At 38.4% G+C, this 21259-nt stretch overlaps 1 protein-coding gene across 1 annotated transcript in view; it reads left to right on the forward strand.

The window, feature by feature from the left end:
- Positions 1–18311, forward strand: part of mRpS9 (mitochondrial ribosomal protein S9) — a 36686-nt gene extending 18375 nt beyond the window's left edge. The window contains exons 6-10 of the mRNA XM_067097853.1: positions 1611–1686; positions 3422–3547; positions 5350–5505; positions 10537–10699; positions 18126–18311. Of these exons, the coding sequence (XP_066953954.1) occupies positions 1611–1686; positions 3422–3547; positions 5350–5505; positions 10537–10699; positions 18126–18217 (613 nt within the window). The 3' untranslated portion in view covers positions 18218–18311. The remainder of the gene's footprint in view (positions 1–1610; positions 1687–3421; positions 3548–5349; positions 5506–10536; positions 10700–18125) is intronic.
- The last annotated feature ends 2948 nt before the right edge of the window (positions 18312–21259 follow it).

The following is a 21259-nucleotide window of genomic DNA, read 5'->3' on the forward strand; positions in this document are numbered from 1 at the left end:
TCATGTGTTTTTTATACAGTTGGGTTATACATTCTGCCTAGATGAAGCTTTTCACCAGGCAATTGTCTTTTATACCCCTGCCAGTTCCTAGTTTTGGTAGGCTTTGCCTTACTTTAAATAGCAATTGCTGAAATACATGTTTCAAATTTTAACAGCAATTTTTTATGACGAAAATGTTCAGTTTTTTATATTTTCTACACTAGATAAATACAGTCACGAGGAAGCATCAGATTGTCATTTTACAAATTTGCATACTTTGCACTCTACTTACATTTTCTCATGTCCACTTACCTCGTGTTGCTTTCCGCTGAGTTGTTCTCTTCCTGGTGGAGCTCTGCCACAGCTAGGAGGACCACTGGAGGTTGAAGATGTGTCAAGAAAAGTTGTACTATGTGAGCAAAGGCATGGACACTGACAAAGCAAATAAAGATTTTGAGTTGTTACTGTAAATTGCTAAAGCTCTTTACCAAAGTGCTATGGGAAGATCATATTAACATTTAGGAAATGGCAATGAAATGTGGTGTTTAGTGGCTAGAAAATACTAGCAGAGATCTCAGACTGAGATGTTTTGGATGTCATGAGAAGGGATGAAGAAAATTTAGTATAAAAAATAGTAGATATGAAAGTAACAGGATGAAGACTTATAGGAATGCCTAGGAAATTTTGGAAAAAGAACATAAAAAAAGACCTAGATTGTGGGGGAATTGAAGCAGAAAGGGCACGAGAAAGAAGAGATTGGAGAGAAGTCGTTTCATGTCTAATCTCGTAAAGGGACAAGCTGCATATATGTTTGACATCATAGATATGCAAAAGACACTCCCATGGTTATTAGTCTTTTTAATTTTTCCAGTACAAAAAAGTATATATATATCTTCTACTCTGTCTATTGAGGTACAGGACATCATGCTCATAACTACTGTACTTTATCTTTATGGTAGTGAAATTCATGTAATGTTACTTAAATTGCAGAAAATTCTTACATATTAGCTCCCCTCCAAAGGTAAAATTCATTACTCAGACTTTGTTAGTTGATGAGATTCCCTGCAGTCTTACAAATCTTACCAATTGATTGTTTCTTTGGGCATTCATCCCTTAAGCTTTACCTTTGCAGTTTAGATCAGTTTTCTTTTTTATCCTGATATCACCACCACCATTCAGAGTTCCAGGCATAAATGATGATATATAGCATTTCTATAATTAAATTTTTTACTTCTTGTGAAAAATTTCAGAAAACTTTCTGTTTTGAATAAAACTGACAAGCTACTGGGGATCTTATTACCATTGTCTTGAGTGCTGATTACAGTTATCCATGTGAAAATGTGCTATATAAACAACCTTTCCAAGACTGAGTGAAGTCTGATTCAATATGTTTAGTCAGTGATGAATTTTAATTGCATCTAGACTAAGTTTAACATCCCTGAGATAGGTATTACCATTGTTGGTTTCCTTTTTTAAAACTTACATAGCATATTTTCTCAATATTTTTATTTTTTGCCCCTTGTATTTTTGTCCTAAATGCATAATATTCTGTACTTATTGTTGGCTGCCACTTGTGTGTCAAGAATTTATTGTGAAAAGACTCATGCTGTTATGTCATTGATTTTTTCAAGGAGCTTTGGTGGATCAGAATGGTTGACTAAGGAAGAATTAGAAAAAAAAATTGTTGAAGCCATGAAAGATTATCATGTAAGTATTCAAGTGTTTTTTATCAACATAATTTTTTTTACCTGTTAATGAAGTTTTTTATGAATTTTTATTTTACCTGTTAATGAAATATTTTATGAAGTGAAGTGCACTCTAAGATGTAAAACAAATGAAATTAACCAAGAAAGTTAAAGGAAGAAAATTGCATTTGTGTTAAAGTAGTAGTAATATGAAGATTTGGAAGTAGTTGTATGTCTTCCAGGCATAATTTTTATAAATCTTCGAGAGATAGCTAGCTTCTTTGGGATCAGGTCTCTACTTGCCCTTCTTCCTCCTCCTCTGTCTCTTCTTCCTCATCATCATCCTTATGTCCTTAAGCCTAGGCATAATTTCCACTCATATTTGCTTCATTCATTAATAAAACAATGAATCAAAATAGATATTCAAGTCTGTAATTTGACCCTCCTGGGGAAAAAACCGACTTTATTTTTAACTGATTTAATAAGAGCACCAAGTCAGATTTCCATACCCATGTGCCCAGCACAAAAAGATTAATTCATAAATAAATGATGAAAATTGGTGTAAGAAAAAAATGAACAGTTAAGTGAAGAGAGCTAGGGAATGTGTGAAAAGTAAAAGAGGGAAAGTTATACAGCCTTGGCTGAAGGGATGCTGTGAAGAACCGTCAGCATGGGGAGGTGCAGAGAACATATTTTTCCAAAGAGGAAATAGCAAGAAAAGTAGGAAACGTTTACAATTCCCTTGTGTGTACCATGGACATCAGTAAAGTTACCTGTTTCATTTTTGTCGTAATCCATACTTACTCACGTAAGATGACCTCAGTATGTCACTTCCAGACTAGTTGCACAATTCATATTACATATTTAAATGAAAAAAGCAGATGAGCTCACTAGTACCTTAACTCTTCTGCAAGTATGTGTAGAAAGAATATTGACTTGGGTTGCTATTTTTGATTGTCTTGAAATAAATTCCTCTTTGTTTTACACACATCATTGCTTAGTGTGGGTTATATAAGTTTTTTGTTCTTTTTGTTTTACCTTGCTATTGTTGTTCTCCCTCTGAACAAATGGTATGGGCTGGGAGATTTTGGCAGCATTGGGACACAGTGCAAGTGCCTGAAGAGTTACATAGTAAAAAAAATTAACAATAACCTAAACCTGTATAGATTTCTACATAGTTTTGTTTCATGTTTATCTGAACCTATATGAGGTACAACCTTCAGTTCCTTGGCAGCAATTGCTAGGTGGCAAAATGGATTTTTTGGCTTCCTATTCAGCCCAGCTTCATCTGTTCTCTGTAGTCTATTCCTGTCTTGCTCTCAAACCTCTTTAACTATGTATTTTGACAATCTTCACCCTTCACTTGTTAACAGATCGTACTTCATGAAGTTAATAATCACTCTGGTTAAATTATCCAACAATAATAATGATAATATGATGTGAAACATAAATTGATAAGTGCAGGGGGTTTAAATGTTTATCTATAGTCATTATTGGGAACAACATTGTATCTGATAATAGAAGGCCTAGTAGAATGTGAGACAGCCTGGCAGTTTGAGTCATCGTTATGCTTTGTTCACTTCATCTAAGAAAATTTTCCAGTACTGTATGGCCGCCTTGTTTTAAGTTTGAGAAAAATCTTTTTCAGGCTGTTGAGTTAGCTAACTTAAGAGTTCAAGGTTTCAGATATTTGATTATTTTACAAAAGTGGGTTGCTTTTTCTTGATGATGAGAAGTATGGCATAATTTTATTTCAGTACGAATTCTTCATCAAGTCAATGAATCGTCTAGTCGCACATCCACTTTCATATAGAGAAAAAGATTTTATCATGAGTTATAGAAAAGAGAAAGTGAGTGTACTGTTCTTGCAGGAGATTCCAAAGGTAAGGGAATAAGTTTTTCATGTTTTCTTGTTCATTTTCTGTTTTATGTGTTGTCAGTTTTTTTGACTCGTCCGTGGAACTTTAGCATCCAGTGTATGTTTAATTGTATTCAGTATCCTAACTTTTCTATTAAAAAAATAACCAAAATGCAGTGACAGCATATGGTGAGAAAGCTTTTTATCCTGAAAATTATAAACACTTTGATAATTATTAGCCAAACTGTGAAGTTAATCATTAATATACGCTTGGAAAGCTCATATTTCATACATTGTTTATAATAAATGTTTGATGCATAATAGATCATTTAGGTATAATTTTGCTTAGGTCCACAGCATAATTAAGGCCTCATATCTGTTCTAGAGCTTTTCTTAAAATCCTCCCCAAAGAGTAGACTAATATTTCTGTGCTGCAAAATGGCAAACATGCAAAGTTTAATAACTGAATGGATAAGGAATTGTTTGCACCCAAGTTCTCATAGCTTGTGTAGTCCATCATGATTCTAATACTGTATTAGTACTGTAATTTCTAATTGACAAAGTTGTTGTGAGTGTGAGTGGTGATGAAGGTGGAATCTCCTTAGGGACTTAAAGCCACAAACTAGTCCTAAGTTCTGGTCCACATGTGTTTGTAGCAAGTTTGAAGGTTTCATCCTTTTATTTTCTCATCTTCAAACTGTATAATTCTGCTGTGCTTTTTTTTCTATCCCTTTACACTGTTTATATATTTTTGCAAAGTTCTGTAATACAGCGAAGTGGTTTGCTAGCTAAGAAGCTTTTCAATTAAAAAGATGTGTATGAAGTTAGTCATTTTGTTCTTTGAGTTAATAGATGTTTCGAATTGATAAATTTAGGTAGAGCTTTTCTTAAATACTAGAACTTCCCTATTTGGGGTATGTGTAAACTGCTGGCTTTTATCCCAGCAGTGGTAACAACACACCTTTTACATTTCAATTGTTTTTTTTGTTTCTTCCCACCCAGCTGTTGTAGTTCTTCAGCTTTACCATCATCCAATTTACAGTTCTCATTGTGGAACAAATTCTTTGTATGAGATTTAGAGAAATCTTGAAATTGAACTTAGTGGTCTGTGTAATCTACTTTAATAATAATTTTTAGGTAAATACATAAATGAACCCATGTGTAGTATATTCACCTCAACTTAATGGACAGCTCAGGGGTCTGCCCTTTCCTGTAATGAAATCCACTAAGTAACAAATGTGGCCTCCTTAGGGGGGGGGGTTAATGCCGTCAGTGCACCTCGTGCAGTACACTGTAGGCGTTACTTAAGATTCATTGCAGAGTGCCTTTGGCCCCTAGCTGCAACCCCTTTCGTTCCTTTTACTGTACATCCTTTCATATTCTCTTTCTTCCGTCTTACTTTCCACCCTCTCCTAACAATTGATTCATAGTGCAACTGCAAGGTTTTCTTTCCATTACACCTTTCAAACCTTTTACCGTCAATTTCCAGTTCAGTGCTGAATTACCTTTGGCCTAAATTCTTTATTCAGTTCAACAAAGGTGGCATTTAACCTTCATGATAGGGTGCCCTGGAGCTGACTTGCATAGCTGATAGTGTGGCACAATTTGTTTAAAGTACTTACAGCCTGGCTTAGCCAGTGTTTTGCAATTATCATTCAATTTAAAATGTTGATTTACTTATCATTAGAATTCAGAGGTATATTTGCAAAATTAATTGCTTTTATAAATATGTGTACTGTACACAGCTGTACCTACTTAATGCTTACAAGGTATATAAAATACTGTAAACAAATTTCTTGATTTTCTGTTTTTGTTTCCTCTTTATAGCTTATGTTCACTGCTGGAGGTGTTCCATACATGACAGCAACCGGAAGAAGAAAAACGTCCACTGCTACTGTCACAATATATGGAAGGGGTTCAGGAAAGGTGACAATTAATAAAAAAGATATACTATTTTTCAGCAACATTCAAGATAGAGAGCAGGTATGGATATTTCCTACTATAGTAGGCTATCTTTGAAATATAAATGTTTGCATGCAAACACATTCATTTGGTTTTTATTCTTGAACTCATAGGTTGAAAGAATACGATTCATAATCTAGCAGTATAACTTTTTTAACAAGTTTAGATACTAGATTTATCAGGTACTCCATGCAAATCTTTAAATACTCTTACCAGTCATCATGTTTTAACCATGATGATTTCAATCCCTCTCTCCTTTGTAATAATGCATTATTTTCACCAACATGTCACAAGGGTACTGATGCTGGTACTCCTTGGCCAAGCCAAGAATGAGAAACATAATTGGTTAGTTTGAAAATTAGCCCATAAAAATTGGGTGAATGATTTGGGTTTTATGAATATTTACCAGAACATTGCTAAGTTTTAATTTTGGCAAAACTAAGTGTATGACTAGATATTATTTTATTGTGCCTTTTAAGAATCAAGATTGATATCCCAAGAAATTACATTTAGTTTTTTCCAACTTGATAATCCACTTTCAAGTATGTCATGTTTCATTTTTCACCTCTTAGGCTATTCCTCTATTCCATCCCTGTGAATCAATAGTACAACTTATGGTCTGGTTATAATAATAATAATAATAATAATAATAATAATAATAATAATAATAATAATAATAATAATAATATATAGGTAGTAGACCTTCTGTCAAAAATGTAGTGTTGAATGTTATTGCTGCATTCAATCTATATACTCTACAGTAGAGTTTCTCTCTCTTTCCAATACTGAGTTTTCAGGGTTACTGCATTCTGCCAGTAACTCACTGATGTTTTGTCGTTTTTGGAGACGAAAGTACCCTGATTTGCAGCTGCTTTCCTTTCTGACAATGGCAATAATAATAATAATAATAATAATAATAATAATAATAATAATAATAATAATAATAATAGGTCTTATTAAAAAGGATGGCTGTATTATGCGAATTTATCTTATATAGTGTCTTTTCTATCTTCCTTATGATTCGCTTTTCGGGCTCAGCGATGGTAGTCAGCAACTGCCCGATATTCATGTTGGAAAAGGATAGTGTGCGGAATATGGGTAGTCTTTTATTAAAATATCCAATCAGAAATCGTTCGTCTGGATTCAGGTTCTATTTTAGGTACCGTCGACATGTTTCGACCAGCTCGTTGGTCATCCTCTGGACGTAGTTGCAGAAGGTCTGAAGAAACGAGGTGTTCGGGTTGGTATTTATAGGGGGGTCTTGATCAGTGCTGAATTATGATTGGCTGCCAGGGGCATGTACCCTCGGGCGGAGCCTATTTTCCCAGGTCGATGTGCGAGCGGCGTTGTAGTGCTGGGGATGAATGGAAGAATTTCGATCCTCCGATGCCGAATTTTGATTCGCACGTTCGCTATGGGGATCGCTCGGTGCATGTCTCCTGGCTGCCGTGGGGAGGAGAAATATTTCCTGTGTAATGTTGAGGGTTGGTTTCTCCTTCCCAATGTGCAATGCTTCCAAGAGGTGTAGGCAGCGGTGGTCGGCAGTTTGGTCAATTATTTCAATGTTCGTGATTATGTTTTTTCTTTCTATTTTCTGGTTATGGACGGTCCTGGCATGATTAAAGATAGCCCCCTCTTGGGCGTGGCAGGAAATCCTCTTGGAGAAACGCATGGTGGTCATACCGATGTAAGAACCGAGGCATCCTCGGACGGGGCATGAGTACCGGTATACCACGTTGGTTTTCTTCAAGGGGTCCTGCTGAGGGGGGGCTGGGTTGTTACGCATAACCAGGCTGCTCGTCTTTTTGCTCTTATAATAAATAACCAGATGTATATTCTTGTTGGAGTCAACAGGGCTGACATTATTTTCGATGATGTTTTTGAGGGCGCGTTCGTCTTCTTTATATTTATGGGGAAATTGTCCTTTATAGAAGAGCTCTATGCGTTCAGGGGCATCGGGGCGAGGTTCCTGACGGTACCATCTATTGATGTTCGCCTTGATAGACTCTTCTATATTCTGGTTTGGGTGTCCATTGTCGACGAGGGTCTGGGCTACACGTTCTATTTCTCCGTGTGTGTCGTTCCAGGAGGAGCAGTGTGAGAGGGCCCTCCTGACGTAGGTGCTGATGGTGGAGCGCTTATACCTCTCGGGGCACTCGCTCGCCCCGTTCATACACATGCCCAGGTTCGTGTGTTTCGTGTAGACCCTCGTAGAGAAGAGGCCTCTCTCTGTTCCACAAGGATGTCAAGGAAGGGGAGGCAGCGGTTTTGGCTCTGCTCGATCGTGAAACTGAGGCAGCTATGGTTGTGGAATGCACGCCTCAGGTTTTCGATCTCCTCTTGCGAATTGGCGCTGACGAAGGTGTCGTCGATGTAGTGCACATACATTCTTGGTTGGTGTATATCTTCGAATACCCTTTGCTCCACAGTGCCCATATAGAAATTGGTGAAGAGGACTCCGAGGGGAGAACCCATCGCCACCCCGTTGATCTGGGTGTACATATGGCCACGATGGTTTTTGGTGTAAGGTAATCTGAGACTAGGAACACAATTCACTTAGACACTTTTAATAAATTTACTTCATCCTGTCACATGAGTTATCTGGTCCCTGACTGTAAAGTTCAGGGAAATGTCAAGCCCACTTTCTCAACATTATTGAATACCTCATATTGCAGCCTTACACTTCCCTTCATCATATCTTTACCTGGTGGGAAGATGACATGTAATGATATTTTGATATTCTGTTTTGTGGTCATACTATGGAGACTTCCTAATTCCAGTGTCATGTTGCTTCAGTATGGTTGAAATGATTACAGGCAGTCCCTGGGTTACGTCAGGCTCGGGTTATGTCATTCTGAACCTATGGCACTTGCCTCATGGCGCAGTTAACCCCAATTTTTCGGCACTGTAAGTGGATTTACGGCACCGTTACCCGCTTTATGGTGCTGTTACCTGAACATACGGCACCGTTAACAGTGCTGAAGTGCTGTTTATTCCCATTATAATTATGATGCTTCAGGTTACGGCAATTTTCAATTTACAGCGCCGCCAGGGACAGAACCCCTGCCATAAACTGGGGACTGCCTGTAATGTGAATGTTTGGTTAGAAGATTGTGTAGTGATTTTCTATATTCAATCTGGAAAACCTTCCATTCTCAAGGAGCATTATCTCAGGACTTATCTGTGATTATGGTTTTCAATTCTCTTTTGACTACAGAAAAAATTGTGGCCATGCTTTTTCCTCCTTGCATTGTACTTACTGCGGTTTGCCAAGTTGAGGTCCCACTTTTGAATGCATAAAATAATTAAATTACAAGCAGAGGCACAAACCAGTGTGTACATAAAATGAATACTGTAATAAGAAGTTAACAAATAATCAACTAATCAATTAATATAATATTATATCCTTAATACAGTATCACCCCAAAACGTAGAGCATCCATAGTTTTTGGTTGGATAACCTGAGACTAGGAACACACTTCTCTTAGGCACTTCTAGTAAATTTATTTCATTTTATCATATGAGTTATCTGGGCCTTGGCTGTTAAGTTCAGTGAAATCTTAAGCCCACTTCTTTAACATTATCAAGTACTTCATAGTGCAGCCTTATCCTTCATGGTGTCTTTACCTGGTGAGCGCTGGAAGATGACATTTGCAATGATGGTAATTGCCTTGACCTTTTGATATTCTGTTCTGTAGTCATAGGGCCGTTCAAAAATTACATAACACTCTTTTTTTTTGGTATTTTTTTACCCTCCTCCCCCTTGTCATGCCTTATAATGCAAGTTCAGACCCCTAGAAAATTATGTAACATCAGCTAGTAACCCCCACCTCGAATAAGTATGTTTCCCTTTTTTTAATGCAATAATATATTAAAGTCTAGCCTCTCTTATGCCATGTTTAGAAGAGGATTAATTTAATTTGTGATATTTTTCTAAGTCGTATTTATGCATAAAGTAGAGAATGTCAGAGCTCAGAAAAGGAATGAGTTTGTGATATTATTCTATGTCAAGTAATACATATAGTAGAAAATGTTGAAGTACAGACAAGGGTTGAGTTTGTGATATTTTTTAAACATATAATTATGCAAAAAAAAAAAAAAATTAAATACAGTACCATATTCTCAATATTAATAAAATATAATAGAAGTCTGTTGCAGAATCTTTACTATCTGTCTTTTGTCCTTCTACATTTACATCTTTTCAAAAGAAACAAAGGAAAAAAATCTGAAAATGTTATGTAACCTATGGCTGCACCCCCCTCCCCCCACTCACCCTCATGACACTTCACCATAACCCCCTGCCCCCTAAGGCGTTACGTAATTTTTGAATGGCCCCATATGTATGGAATTCTGTATGATTGCAGTGTTTAACTTGGGTGTTTGATTAGAGAATTATGTAGCAGAAAACCATGCATTCTCAAGGACTGCTATATTATATATAGTATTATCTCAGGATTCACCTGTGATGATAGTTTTCAATTCTCTGTTGAGTACAAAACAAAAAATTGTGGCCATCTTTACCTTCTTTCATTATACACACTGCTGTATGCTAGGAAACTACTTTTTAATAAGCGACGCACAATTAATCACCATTCCCTTAGAGAGCTGCTTAGTAATACAGTGAGACTAAAGTAAGATGATGGAATTGCAAATGGTGGTATAGCACAATATATATATTGTATTCTTTGCTTTACTGAAGGTATCTAGCAAGTTCAGCAATCAGATTATTACTAGATTCAGTTCGGTAAAATTTTCCTCTCTGTAACCGTGTAGAATTCTTTTAATGTTGTGATTAGAGTCAGACATGTGGCTTCCATTGACGTTAACCCTTACTGTTTGTGATTTCTGTGAGGCCTGGGCAAGATAAGAGCATTAGGTTTCCATCCCATCAGCAAATGCATAAAAAAATCTGATACTGTTATATGTCATATGTTTCTGAATTAAAATTTTGTGGGAAATGGGTTTTAGGATGGGAAAGCAAAAGGTTTAGCAGTTGATTATAATTACTGTTATATTGAGACCCCATGTCATTTGTTTATTGTATCTTTGCAGATTTTGTTCCCATTACAATTCTCTGGTGTTTTGGGCACAGTTGATGTTGTTGCTGAAGTTGAAGGTGGAGGAACTACAGGTCAGTCAGGGGCTATCCGCTATGCTATATCTATGGCACTACGTTCATTTGTAGACTCAGAGATGGTTGAAAAAATGAGGCTGGGTAAGTTTTCATAAACTTGTTTTTTAGTAGATTTTAGAACTGAAAGTATAATATTAGACACTGTATGTACTCGTGTAATGTTCAATATTTAAAGACCAATTTTATGGCCTGAAATTTTGGGGTTGAACGTTACATGAGGTATAGTTTTGGAAGAGTACAAGATTTTGGGACTACGCTAATTGTAGGCTTTGGATTTCCTGACATCGAAAGTCAACAAAATAGCATTTTCTTCCACAGAAGTTGACGAACTATTTTTTTTTGCAGAATAAAGACAAATACAAATGTTCTACTTATCTGAGATTCTTTTATTATTGTTATGTTTGTTTCTTTATTTATGGCTGTTCTAGGCTATAAGTGTAGCCTACATTTCCTGAATGTAAACAAGTATTAGCTGCCATTTGTGTTACATCAGCTGATTTCTCTTCATTTATGATTCACAAATTGTACATTTTTTTCTTTTGGTAAAAAGGATGTGGTAAATTCAGTTAAACTTCCTGTTTTCTTCCTCCAGTCACGGACACTTTTCTGATATACCACATTTGTTAGCAGCTTGCACATTGTTGCTTGCTTCAGCAAAAGCAATCACTTGCAATATAAATTTAGCAGTAACCTTCCTGTGTGCATTTGACGACATACTGAAGGGTATTGAATAAAAATATTTTGAAAACTTCTGATATAAGAAACAGTAACAGGGCGATAGAGTTAAAAGAATAGTGGAATCGAGTAAAGAGAGATTAAAGAATAGAAATGAATGGTTATTATAATGTCTGTTAGTTTTAGTGGTTGAAGGGGTTTTAAAGAATAAAAATGTATGATGATTATACTGTACACTAGTTACAGTGGTTTCATGGCAAGCTTTCTGTAGTTATGACAAAAGGATTGTAAACAAAGAAGGTTGGAAGATTTTTCCTTTTGTTTATTATAGTTAATTTTAATGATTTGAAATGAGTATACACTGATTTTTCATACATTTTATAGGCATATTCTAAGCTGTTAGCTTCTTTAACTCAATTTTTAGGTGTCAGAATCTTAGACTATATATTTGATTCCAAATATATAATCAAAACTCGAACATTACATGGGGTATATGCTAAAATCCTAATATATGCAATAAAAAATGGAAATCGAATATTGCATGGAGTCGAATATTACACAAGTATACATATAGTAATTGTGAGTGCTTAATTGAAGCATAATTTTTTAATTTACATCTAGCTCTGCAAATACAGTACTGGAGAGTGATCAAAAGGTGCATAATTATGGGATTTTTTGGGGGTTCATCCCTACCATTTTCCCTTTTTACTTGTCTTCCTTTCTTCAGGCTTAGGCACATCAAAGGCATTGGGTTCCACCTTTTTCTTAAAATAGCCAGTGCATTTCAGCCAACCTCTCTAAAGCTTGTAGTAATTATACAGGCATGTACAAACCTGTGCTTCTCTACACAGTGGTGGGATGGGCAAGTGTGAAGATGTGTAACAATCATATATTGAGATTCATGGTTGGACCGAGTTAGAAAAGTCATGTTGATTTATAGGATGGTGCTGAGGTGCGTTGTCCAGAGGCAGAGTAAATAAACATCTAAGACTGATATGGTTTGTGCATATGATCAGAAGGGGTGGGTAGGTTGAGCAGCAATTATTATATTTAGAATATTGAAGTAGGGGAAAGGAGACCATTATGAAGGCAAAGAAAATCATGAAGATAGCACATAGACAAAGGTCTGAACAAGATTAGAATTGTCAGAAAGTGCACGAGACAAGTAAAGAGAGTAGGATTTATTATTAACCCCATAAAGGAAAACCTGGTGTTAACAATGAGCATGACCTTTGTTTCTCTGTGCACCTGACTTTTAAGCATTAACTGAAAAAGATGGGAATCAGATATGTGAGCTATAAATACTTTTTAATAAATGAAGCAATAGCAGATATTCATCTGACTGGTGTTTGTTTGAAGGTTTTATGAGAATACTTAATTTTAATAAATGGCAGAACAAAAAGACCATGAGGAAGGCCAGAAAGTGATGTTTTAATAAATGACTTCCTCTGGTGTTCCCATTCACAGCTGACAGATTTTCACTTTGCACATGACCTTGCTATCTCTGTGAGTTAGGGATGGGGATTTTATGTAACATATACATTTACCTGCTGAGCAATAGGTACTGGTTTCACTTTACCACATGGATGGAGAGGTGCCAGTCGTGTGTGTGTTTTTGGTCTGGAGGACATTGTACAACAGTGTCATGTCCTGTCCTTTGCCTCTGCTGCTCTTTGATGACATGAACCAGGACCAGATGGGATTTCAGGCAGAAAGTTAAAGAAAGAATGGAGAAAAAAATTGTATAATGACTAAACTAACTTTAAACCAGGACCAGATGGGAAAAATTTCAGGCTAACTCTTTACGAAAGTTTAACAGTTGAAAAGACTGTTTGAGAAAAATTGTTTGATAACTAGAGAGAGGCAACAAAATGCCATCGTGAGGTAAGTGGAGATCACTAGGTTTTAAGCATTCTCAATAGGTTAAACATTAGAAAATGTGAATGAGAGTTGTTACAAGTGTGCAGGGTGACATTTTCCAGTTTTATGGATGTGTGCATGTGTGTATGTGAACAACACAAGTATTTCTTGCAGGTATTATAGGAAGCCTTCCAATACATCACAAGTGCATTTTTGCAAAAGCCAATGGCATATTGCACATACAGGAACTGCAGTGCTCTTTTGTTGAGCAAATTGGAGCCGGTCATTCTGATTATGAATTTGGCTAGGTCTGTCTGCCCTTACACTGAGGTGACCTGGAAGTCCTAGTGCTCATAAAAGCTTTTATGAATCTTGTTACACTGATACTAGCATGTTACTTGCTACTGGTTTGTTTGAGAGAGGTTGGTTTTTATGGAAACTATTACCCCTTGAGTGGAAGGACTTAGTAGGTACTTGCAGAAGTTGACCACAATTTCTCCTTCTGGTTAGATAATGTCAACACTTCAGTGTGAATGGTATGCTGTTATTAATTTTTTCTTAACAAAAGCTTCATTAGCTACAGCCAAGAGGAACAGTGTGAAATCTGCATTGATATATGGTCTTCTTAGTTGCAAGATCTCAGAGAAGCTGCTTACATACAACTGTAGATTGGCATGAATAAAGTATGTAGAAATAATCAGAAAATGTTAAGATGCAAAACAGGTAAGGGGAGAGGATAAAATACAGAAAGAATCAGTAAGAAAAGAATAGTATTGGTAAAAAATTAAATTACTCTGTGTTAATGATTGGAAATAATGCTTGGTACAATGTGAGGAGTATTGAAGATTCAAGTGTCCTGTCATTCTACATTAGTGTTATTTTTTAAAATTTGTTACCTTAATTTTTCCTCAACATTAGTGTTATTTTTTAAAATTTGTTACCTTAATTTTTCCTCATATTAATCCTATTAAATTTCATTTTTTCCTGTTAGGATATAACTATTGCTTTCATATTTGGTGTATCCTTCATCATGAGCTGGAATGGCCATTGACTCTTGGTAAACAATGTAGTTAAAATGAATGAGAAGAGGGGGTGTCACCCATATGCCCCTTTCGTTCTCCATTCCATTCTTCTTTGGCCAACACAACAGCAGGCTGACCTGCACTTTTCTCTATGTGATCATTGGATTTTGGATGAGTACCTCCAAGTTCTTTATTCCTTGCCCTGTGCTTTTTTATAACTTTTATTTTTGTGTCTTTTGGCCCTGTTTTTGTCAGTTATGGAGAACAAACAAGTCCAGTGCTGGTGTCAAGGTCATGGATGGCCATGTAGCAGTTTCATGTCCCCCATTTTGTTTAAACACACCAAGTATTATACTACGTGTAGAGGAAGGGAATGTACCAGTTCCTTTCCTTGTGATAATGTTCCTCTTGGCCTTCACCCCAGTGGGAGAAGTATGGTAAGGGGAGGAGGAAGCATTGGAGGGTTTTGTCAGGTTCCTCTGAGGGTATCACTATGCCAGAAGTAAATCAGAACCTTCTAGACCCTTTCTTCAGGCTACCATCCCTCTTCCTCTGACTCTGGCTCCTCCCTGTCTAGGAGGGTAAATCACCTACTACCAAACCCATTCATCCCTCATCTCAGGATGAGGAGGCTAAATAATTATCCTCCTCTGACTACCTTTGTAAAATGTGGCCATCTTTGAATATCGTAAGTAGTCTGTCACCTGCTGAATTCTTAGATTTGCTAACAGGAAGAAACCCTGACCAACCATTTATCAAAGTGTCTGCTTCTTCAGTTCCAGCAACTTCTTTCTTTTAGTACGGGTGATCCCTGAGTGGCTGTGGTAACCCCAGTATCTGAGCAAGCTGATGTGACCTTTCATCCCCTTGCCTCAACCACCTCTCAAGTGTGCAGATTGTCTAAGGAGAAAGGACAAGGGAGTGAAAAAGTAAGAAGCATTACCTTTGTTCTTCCTCTTCATCTTCGTCATTGTTATCACCATTACTTCAATGTTGTCATTTTCCTCAGCCTCATACTGCCTTCCTCAGTATATGAAGGATGGGAAATCTAAGACCCTTAGGAAGAGATCCAGGTAGACTTCTTATTGCGCTTCCTATTAGCAGCAGAGTAGAGGTGCCAGTTCGCCTCCAGGTGAAAATCATACCTCAGGAGGGGTTAGTGCTGTGACACATATCCACTTTGACATGAGGATTGTTCCCTCTTTTGTTGTGAGCTCTCGGCCTCTCAACAGGACAGCTTTGTGCAGCCCCTCGTTCCTCCTGCTCTGGAGTCTGGGCTTGACTTTGGGTAGCCCTGTTCCCTGCAGCAAAAGAGGCCAGTGTAACCTGTTTGCTTTCTGCACAGTCTCTGTAATGTGAACAGGTGAGAAGCAGGTCAGGATCTCCCTATTGTTCATCTTTAGGCAAATACTATAGGCAGGACCCTATACCACTTCTCGCCTAGCGCACTTTGTTACTGGTCTGATTGCAACCTGGGCACCATTGCTGTGGGGAGAGATCTCAGATTTCTTTTACCTCCAGCATGAGGGAAGAGAGAGAAGTGGTGTAACCTCTTGCTCCTCTCCTCAGTCTCTGTACTCAGTTCAACTTAGTATCAGAGTCAAGATCTGAATTCCATTCAGACTAAGACCCTAGAGTTCCCATCTACTTTCTCAGTTACAGGCTCAGTTGGTGTTGGATGGAGCAGGAGCGAGAGAGGGAGCAGAAGTCTGTCATGACCCCCTCGTCTCTGGGATCATGGGTAGCTCAGTCCTCTGGGAAACCTTCAAGTCCTGAGGGACCTGCTCCTCTAGAACCCCTTCAGGCCAAGTTGGAGCAATGTTTTCAGGGTGGAATAATCAAGAGGAATGACTTCAGTACGATCTTGATTTCAGAGCAGATTTTAGGCTCTAATTTTGAGCAAGACCATTGGTCAGGTTGCCAAGGTCACATTTATCTCATGGTATTTTTGCAGAGGTGAACTCACTGATCTGTGGGTCTGGGAGTTCTCTTGCTGCTAGCAGTGCCTTGATTAGACCTGTGGTTGGGTGCTGTCACTGACTGTGTCATCACAGCTATTGGTCTTCAGGTGACAGAACTACAGTCAGGAGGATGATAAATGTCAGGTGGCTGGGCTGTTACCCACTTGGCACATCAAGTAACCAATCAGTGGGCAAACCTGGTCTTGTAAAAGAGAATGTTCTCTCTGTACTCTCTCACTAGGCGTCTGAAAAGAACAGCCCATCACTGCGGAATAGTTCAGAGTTGGGTTTGCTTATCAACTTTCCCCTGGGAAAGCTGGATGCATTTTTGTCAGGAGGATACTCAAGACTCTCTTTACCTGCATAGTGACATTTAAACCCTGTGGGGGAGCAAAGGCATCAACCAACAAATCCTCATGTCTGGTGTGCAGAAGTAGCCCCAGATTCAGAAGCCCAGGCAGGACCATCAGTCTCCTTCCTCTGCTAGGAAGGGTGGGGAGTATTCCCAACAATGCATCCTTGTCTTTAGCCAGTCCAAGAAGGGTGGAAGAGGGAAGCAGAAGGGTGTCAGTCACTGAGGGTAGCGATGATCCTCCTCTGCTGCCACAAGTTGAGGGTTGCCTGTTGAGCCGAAGAGCAAATTGGTAGCAACAAGGAGCAGGGCCTTGGGTCATATCAAGTCCTGCAGGTTGGAAACAGGCTGACATTCAAGGACCTTTGCTCTTTTCTCTTCATAACACCGATCTTGTTCCTGATTTTTTCTCTGGATTTGTGGAAAATCTAAAGCTGTATTGACAAAGGTGGAAATGATGATATACAAAAGGCACTGCTGAAGTCATAGATGGCGATATCCAGGGTGTTACAGCCTCCTCTTCCTGGTTGAGAAGGCTTTCGGGGACTGGAGACCAGTCATTGATCTCTTAGCACTGATTGAATATATTTGGTAGACTCTTCATGGTGGAAACAAGTTGTAGATTTGATCAAAGAGGCTGACTTCATGATTTCAGTAGACCATCAGGATGCCTACTTTCAAATACCCATCGATGAGGACTTTTGGAAGTACCCCTGCTTTGTCTGCAGTAAGATGCTGTGTGCTTTGGACTGGTGATAGCTCCTGAGGTTTTCACCAAGTCTTAGCTTGAGCTCCTTCGAAGTGTATTTGCCTTGGTTGATCTTGGCTTCCCTCATCTGCTGGAAAAAGATCACCTGCTAGCATTTTGTCATGACCTAGGGCTTGTATTAAGTTGGCAAGTCTGATTTTATCCCCAAGCAACAGATCAAGTATCTGGGTATGTTTCTGGATGGTAACAGTGGGAATGTTCCCTGTTGGCTTATGTCTAAACATCTTTGAGATAGTGGCACAGTTCCTCTCATGGCAGGAATAACTCTCTTGGTGGTGGTAAAGGTGAGTACAACCTAAATGATCCTCCATAAACAAAAGTCCCTCTTGAGGAGGGGGGGCTCGGCAGAACTCCCCATAAGAGGACTCTGTCATCTAGCTAACAAGCAGTGTTCTAATACTTCCCAACTCAAACGGACAATCTGCCGAGCTCCCCTCCTCCAGAAATGCTTTTGTTTATGGAAGCCATTCATTTAGGTTGTAGTCGACCTTTACCATGCCATGCCATTTTGTCACTGTTGCCAGAGGAAAGAATGGAATGGCAAGTGTGAGGAGAGTGTGGGTAACCCCCCTCCCCACTCATCACCCTTTTTTTAATACCTTGTTTACCAAGAGTCAATGGCTATTCCACTTGTACTGAAGGTTATTCCATATATGAAAGGCTCTGGTTTGTATGTAGGAAAAATATAATTTGCTAAAAATTTATATGTTAATTCTCACTCATTTCTAGGGGGCAGTCTAGAAATGTAACTGACCGGGCAGTTATGTTGGACTGGTTTCCTCCTTGTTGGCCAAAACCCAAAGATATTTTATCTCAAAACTGCTTCAAAAACAGTTTGTTTACATTCTTGCTATTTCTATTTACACAGCTGGTCTTCTGACACGTGATCCACGAAGGAGAGAGAGAAAGAAGCCAGGACAGAAGGGTGCAAGAGCTAAATTCACATGGAAGAAACGTTAGTTCCATTTTGTACCCTTTGATGTGCTGTAAATTAATTTGCCTTGGTATGTTATGTAGTTATGTACATTAATGAGATAAAGAAAATTTTTTTTAATACTGTACTGTTTATTTTCCTTTAACATTAAAACAATGAAGGTAACTTGCTTTGAGGCTTAGTCATGCTTAGTACACCTTTACATCCTGTGGGTAAATACTAAAAAATTCAATGTTGAGTTGTCATAAATAAAAAAACAACAAAGAAATTTCAACTCTAGTTTGACAACCCATAAGCCAGCCATCAATGATTTATGCTATCTAGCTCCAATCTGAATTGGCAGTTTTAATTTTTCTATGACTTGAGTAGGATAAGATGCTTTCCACAACATGTTTTATTAGTCAGAGCAAGGTAATGTGCATCTTACTCATTCTACAAGGGTTAAGAAATGTGTTCAGTAAAACAAAAGCACACCTAACACTTCATGTATCTATAAACCATAAATTTCACAGTAAACAAAGTAAGTTTCTAAAGCAAGACATGACCAAGCATTTCCTGGGCTTGAATTTTTTGCTGTATGAATGATGGACAGTGTGCTTATCAAATTCTGATTAGTTCTGAGGGATCACACTGTTATGGATGGCATACACCATGCAATACCCTTTGTTACATAATTACATCTGGCACTGTTTACGTATGTTTTGCTGATATTCCTTGCCAAAAGATGATGTTATAGCTCAGAAAGCAGAACTACTTCCAAGGAAAATGGAGGAAAATCTTCACAATTTCAAGCTTAATTACAAGCTGGTTTCTTGAGATTATTTTGCCTAACCCCAAAAAGTGCTCACGTATAGCATAATGACACAGGAAGGCTGCAAATGGTTAACAAATGAGCACAACCTTGAGATAAGGCCAAGTTACTTGGTAGTTCCAGCTATGTTTACTACCCTCACTTAGATGATAAAATAAATACAACATTTTTATGATAAAGTTTTATGTATACTTGCCAAGTAATTACATAGCTATAGTTATCTCATGCAAAGGTGGCTTAAATTAAAAAATTCACGGGTAAAGCTACAAAGTTCAGTGCGGACAACTGGTTCTGCCCATTAACAGGAATACCAAGAATGACTTAGCAGACAATCTCATTCTGTTTGTGTCATATGTCCATCGGAGGGGAGGTGGGAGGGCTCCCATCATGTAATTCCTTGTTAAGTATATATAAAACTTTATCATAAAAATGACATTTTTATATAAGTAACTTACCAAGTACTGTAATTACTTAGCTGATTCCCACACTGACAGGTGGGATACATGGACATACTCTACTCCAAAACATTAAGACATGTAATGAATTTGAAACAGAAAAAGTTGCTAGCATTGAAAACAGTGCTTGTCGTTCCTTATTAGTTAAGAGAGCCTGTAGCATAAAACTGACTCTGGTTGGTGCTCAACTAAACCTGTAGTGATGTGGCGGCTTTGCAGCGAAGAAGTCCAATGGCTAGTAAAGCATAATTGGAATTTTTGCAGCAAAGAGTTAAACAAAGGCTAGCAAAACTTCAAAAAGTGCCTTTGCCCTGGGTGCAGTACCACAATAAAATAACCAGATAACACTATCACCTGCACTGAAACTAAGACCATGAACCATCCACTGAGAGTGGTGGGTGCTCCAGGTACATTGTAACCACCGGCTCTCACAAAACTCAGCACCTTACTACAAGGTGAAGAGATAGGAGAAAATCCTATGCTTCCTTCTGTAATGCCTAGCCAGTTACTAATAATCACAAGGTATAGAAAAAAAAAAAAAAAAGAACACTTTAAACTTTTCTGAAAAGGCGAGAAGTGAAAATCGATTACACTTCCAGTAGGTAGATTGTAGGATGGACATGAGGGGCACATATGCATGATGAAATGAAGGCTAATGAGGTAGAAGTTGTTCTGATGGCTTTAGTTTTCAGTTAAAAGTAGGCCCAGTGCTCTCCTGAAACTAAGAATTGTCTCATAAACCAAGTCTATACATGAAGAAGATCAATGCATTCTTGGAGGGTGAAAAAAGGGTCCTTGTCAGAATGCTATGGTTATGAATGGCCCCCTGTGCTTCCAATCCTGCTCAGGTAATACCTGAAAACATAAGAGAGCGCTTCCTACTCTTCCCCAGAGCCAAGGATGTGGGGAGATTTGGCGCCAGATGATTGAAGCTGGTGCCAGATGAACTGGATGCCAGATAACTAATTGGTTGGGAGCTGGTGGGAGCTCCTAGGAGCTCGGGGCAGAGTTGGCACCAGGCAAGCTAGAAGTTAGACGAGGTAAAGGCTCAGGCTGGAAGGTGTTCCTGGGATCCCAGAGCACTGTCCCCTGCTGTCAAGACCGTCTTCTCTACCATTACGTTCTTGAGAGGGAGAGAACAGTTCCAGGTCATGAAAGCGTCCTCGTTCTCGGTTAAAAACCTCAGGGTAAACGAGCAAACTGCGTTACTGAGTCAATACCCCTAAAAAGAGGAATGTTAGAGCTTCTATATCCTCACTGATAAAAAAGGCAATGCTGCCATTGAGTCATAAGTGTCTCACAAGAAGAAACTTAAGAGTCTGAGACACCCGATTTGGAACATCGTTCACTTAAGATTGGTAGACTGAGCCAGAAGATGATGTCTGCATCTTTCACATGTCTCTTGTAGCACCTCTGAATAAAGCCCCTCCTTCCTGACAAGCACCCGGACAGCCCAAAGCCTGTCCACGTAAGAGCGTACCACCATCTGGTGTCTCTTGAAGTGAGGTTGTTTGAGAAGAAACGAATAGTGGAAGGATTCTTGGAGAGTCCACCAATCAACCATAGCAATTTGGGAATCATAAATTATGGTTCAGAACAGGGCTATGAGGAATGTCATAACGTTCTGACGAGCCTGAGAAGGTTCAGCCCTTCCTTGACCATGTCGAAAGGTGAAAGAGCTTAGAGGTCCAGGTTGGAACGATGTTGCAGTAAGGTGTCTGTTGCCCAGACTAGAAGATTCCTTTGAGATGGCAGACAATCAAGATTGGCCTGCCCCATTGAGGCATATAACCCAACAGTTC

Source organism: Macrobrachium rosenbergii, chromosome 54 (genome assembly GCF_040412425.1).
Source record: "Macrobrachium rosenbergii isolate ZJJX-2024 chromosome 54, ASM4041242v1, whole genome shotgun sequence".
Taxonomy (NCBI): Eukaryota; Metazoa; Arthropoda; class Malacostraca; order Decapoda; family Palaemonidae; genus Macrobrachium; species Macrobrachium rosenbergii.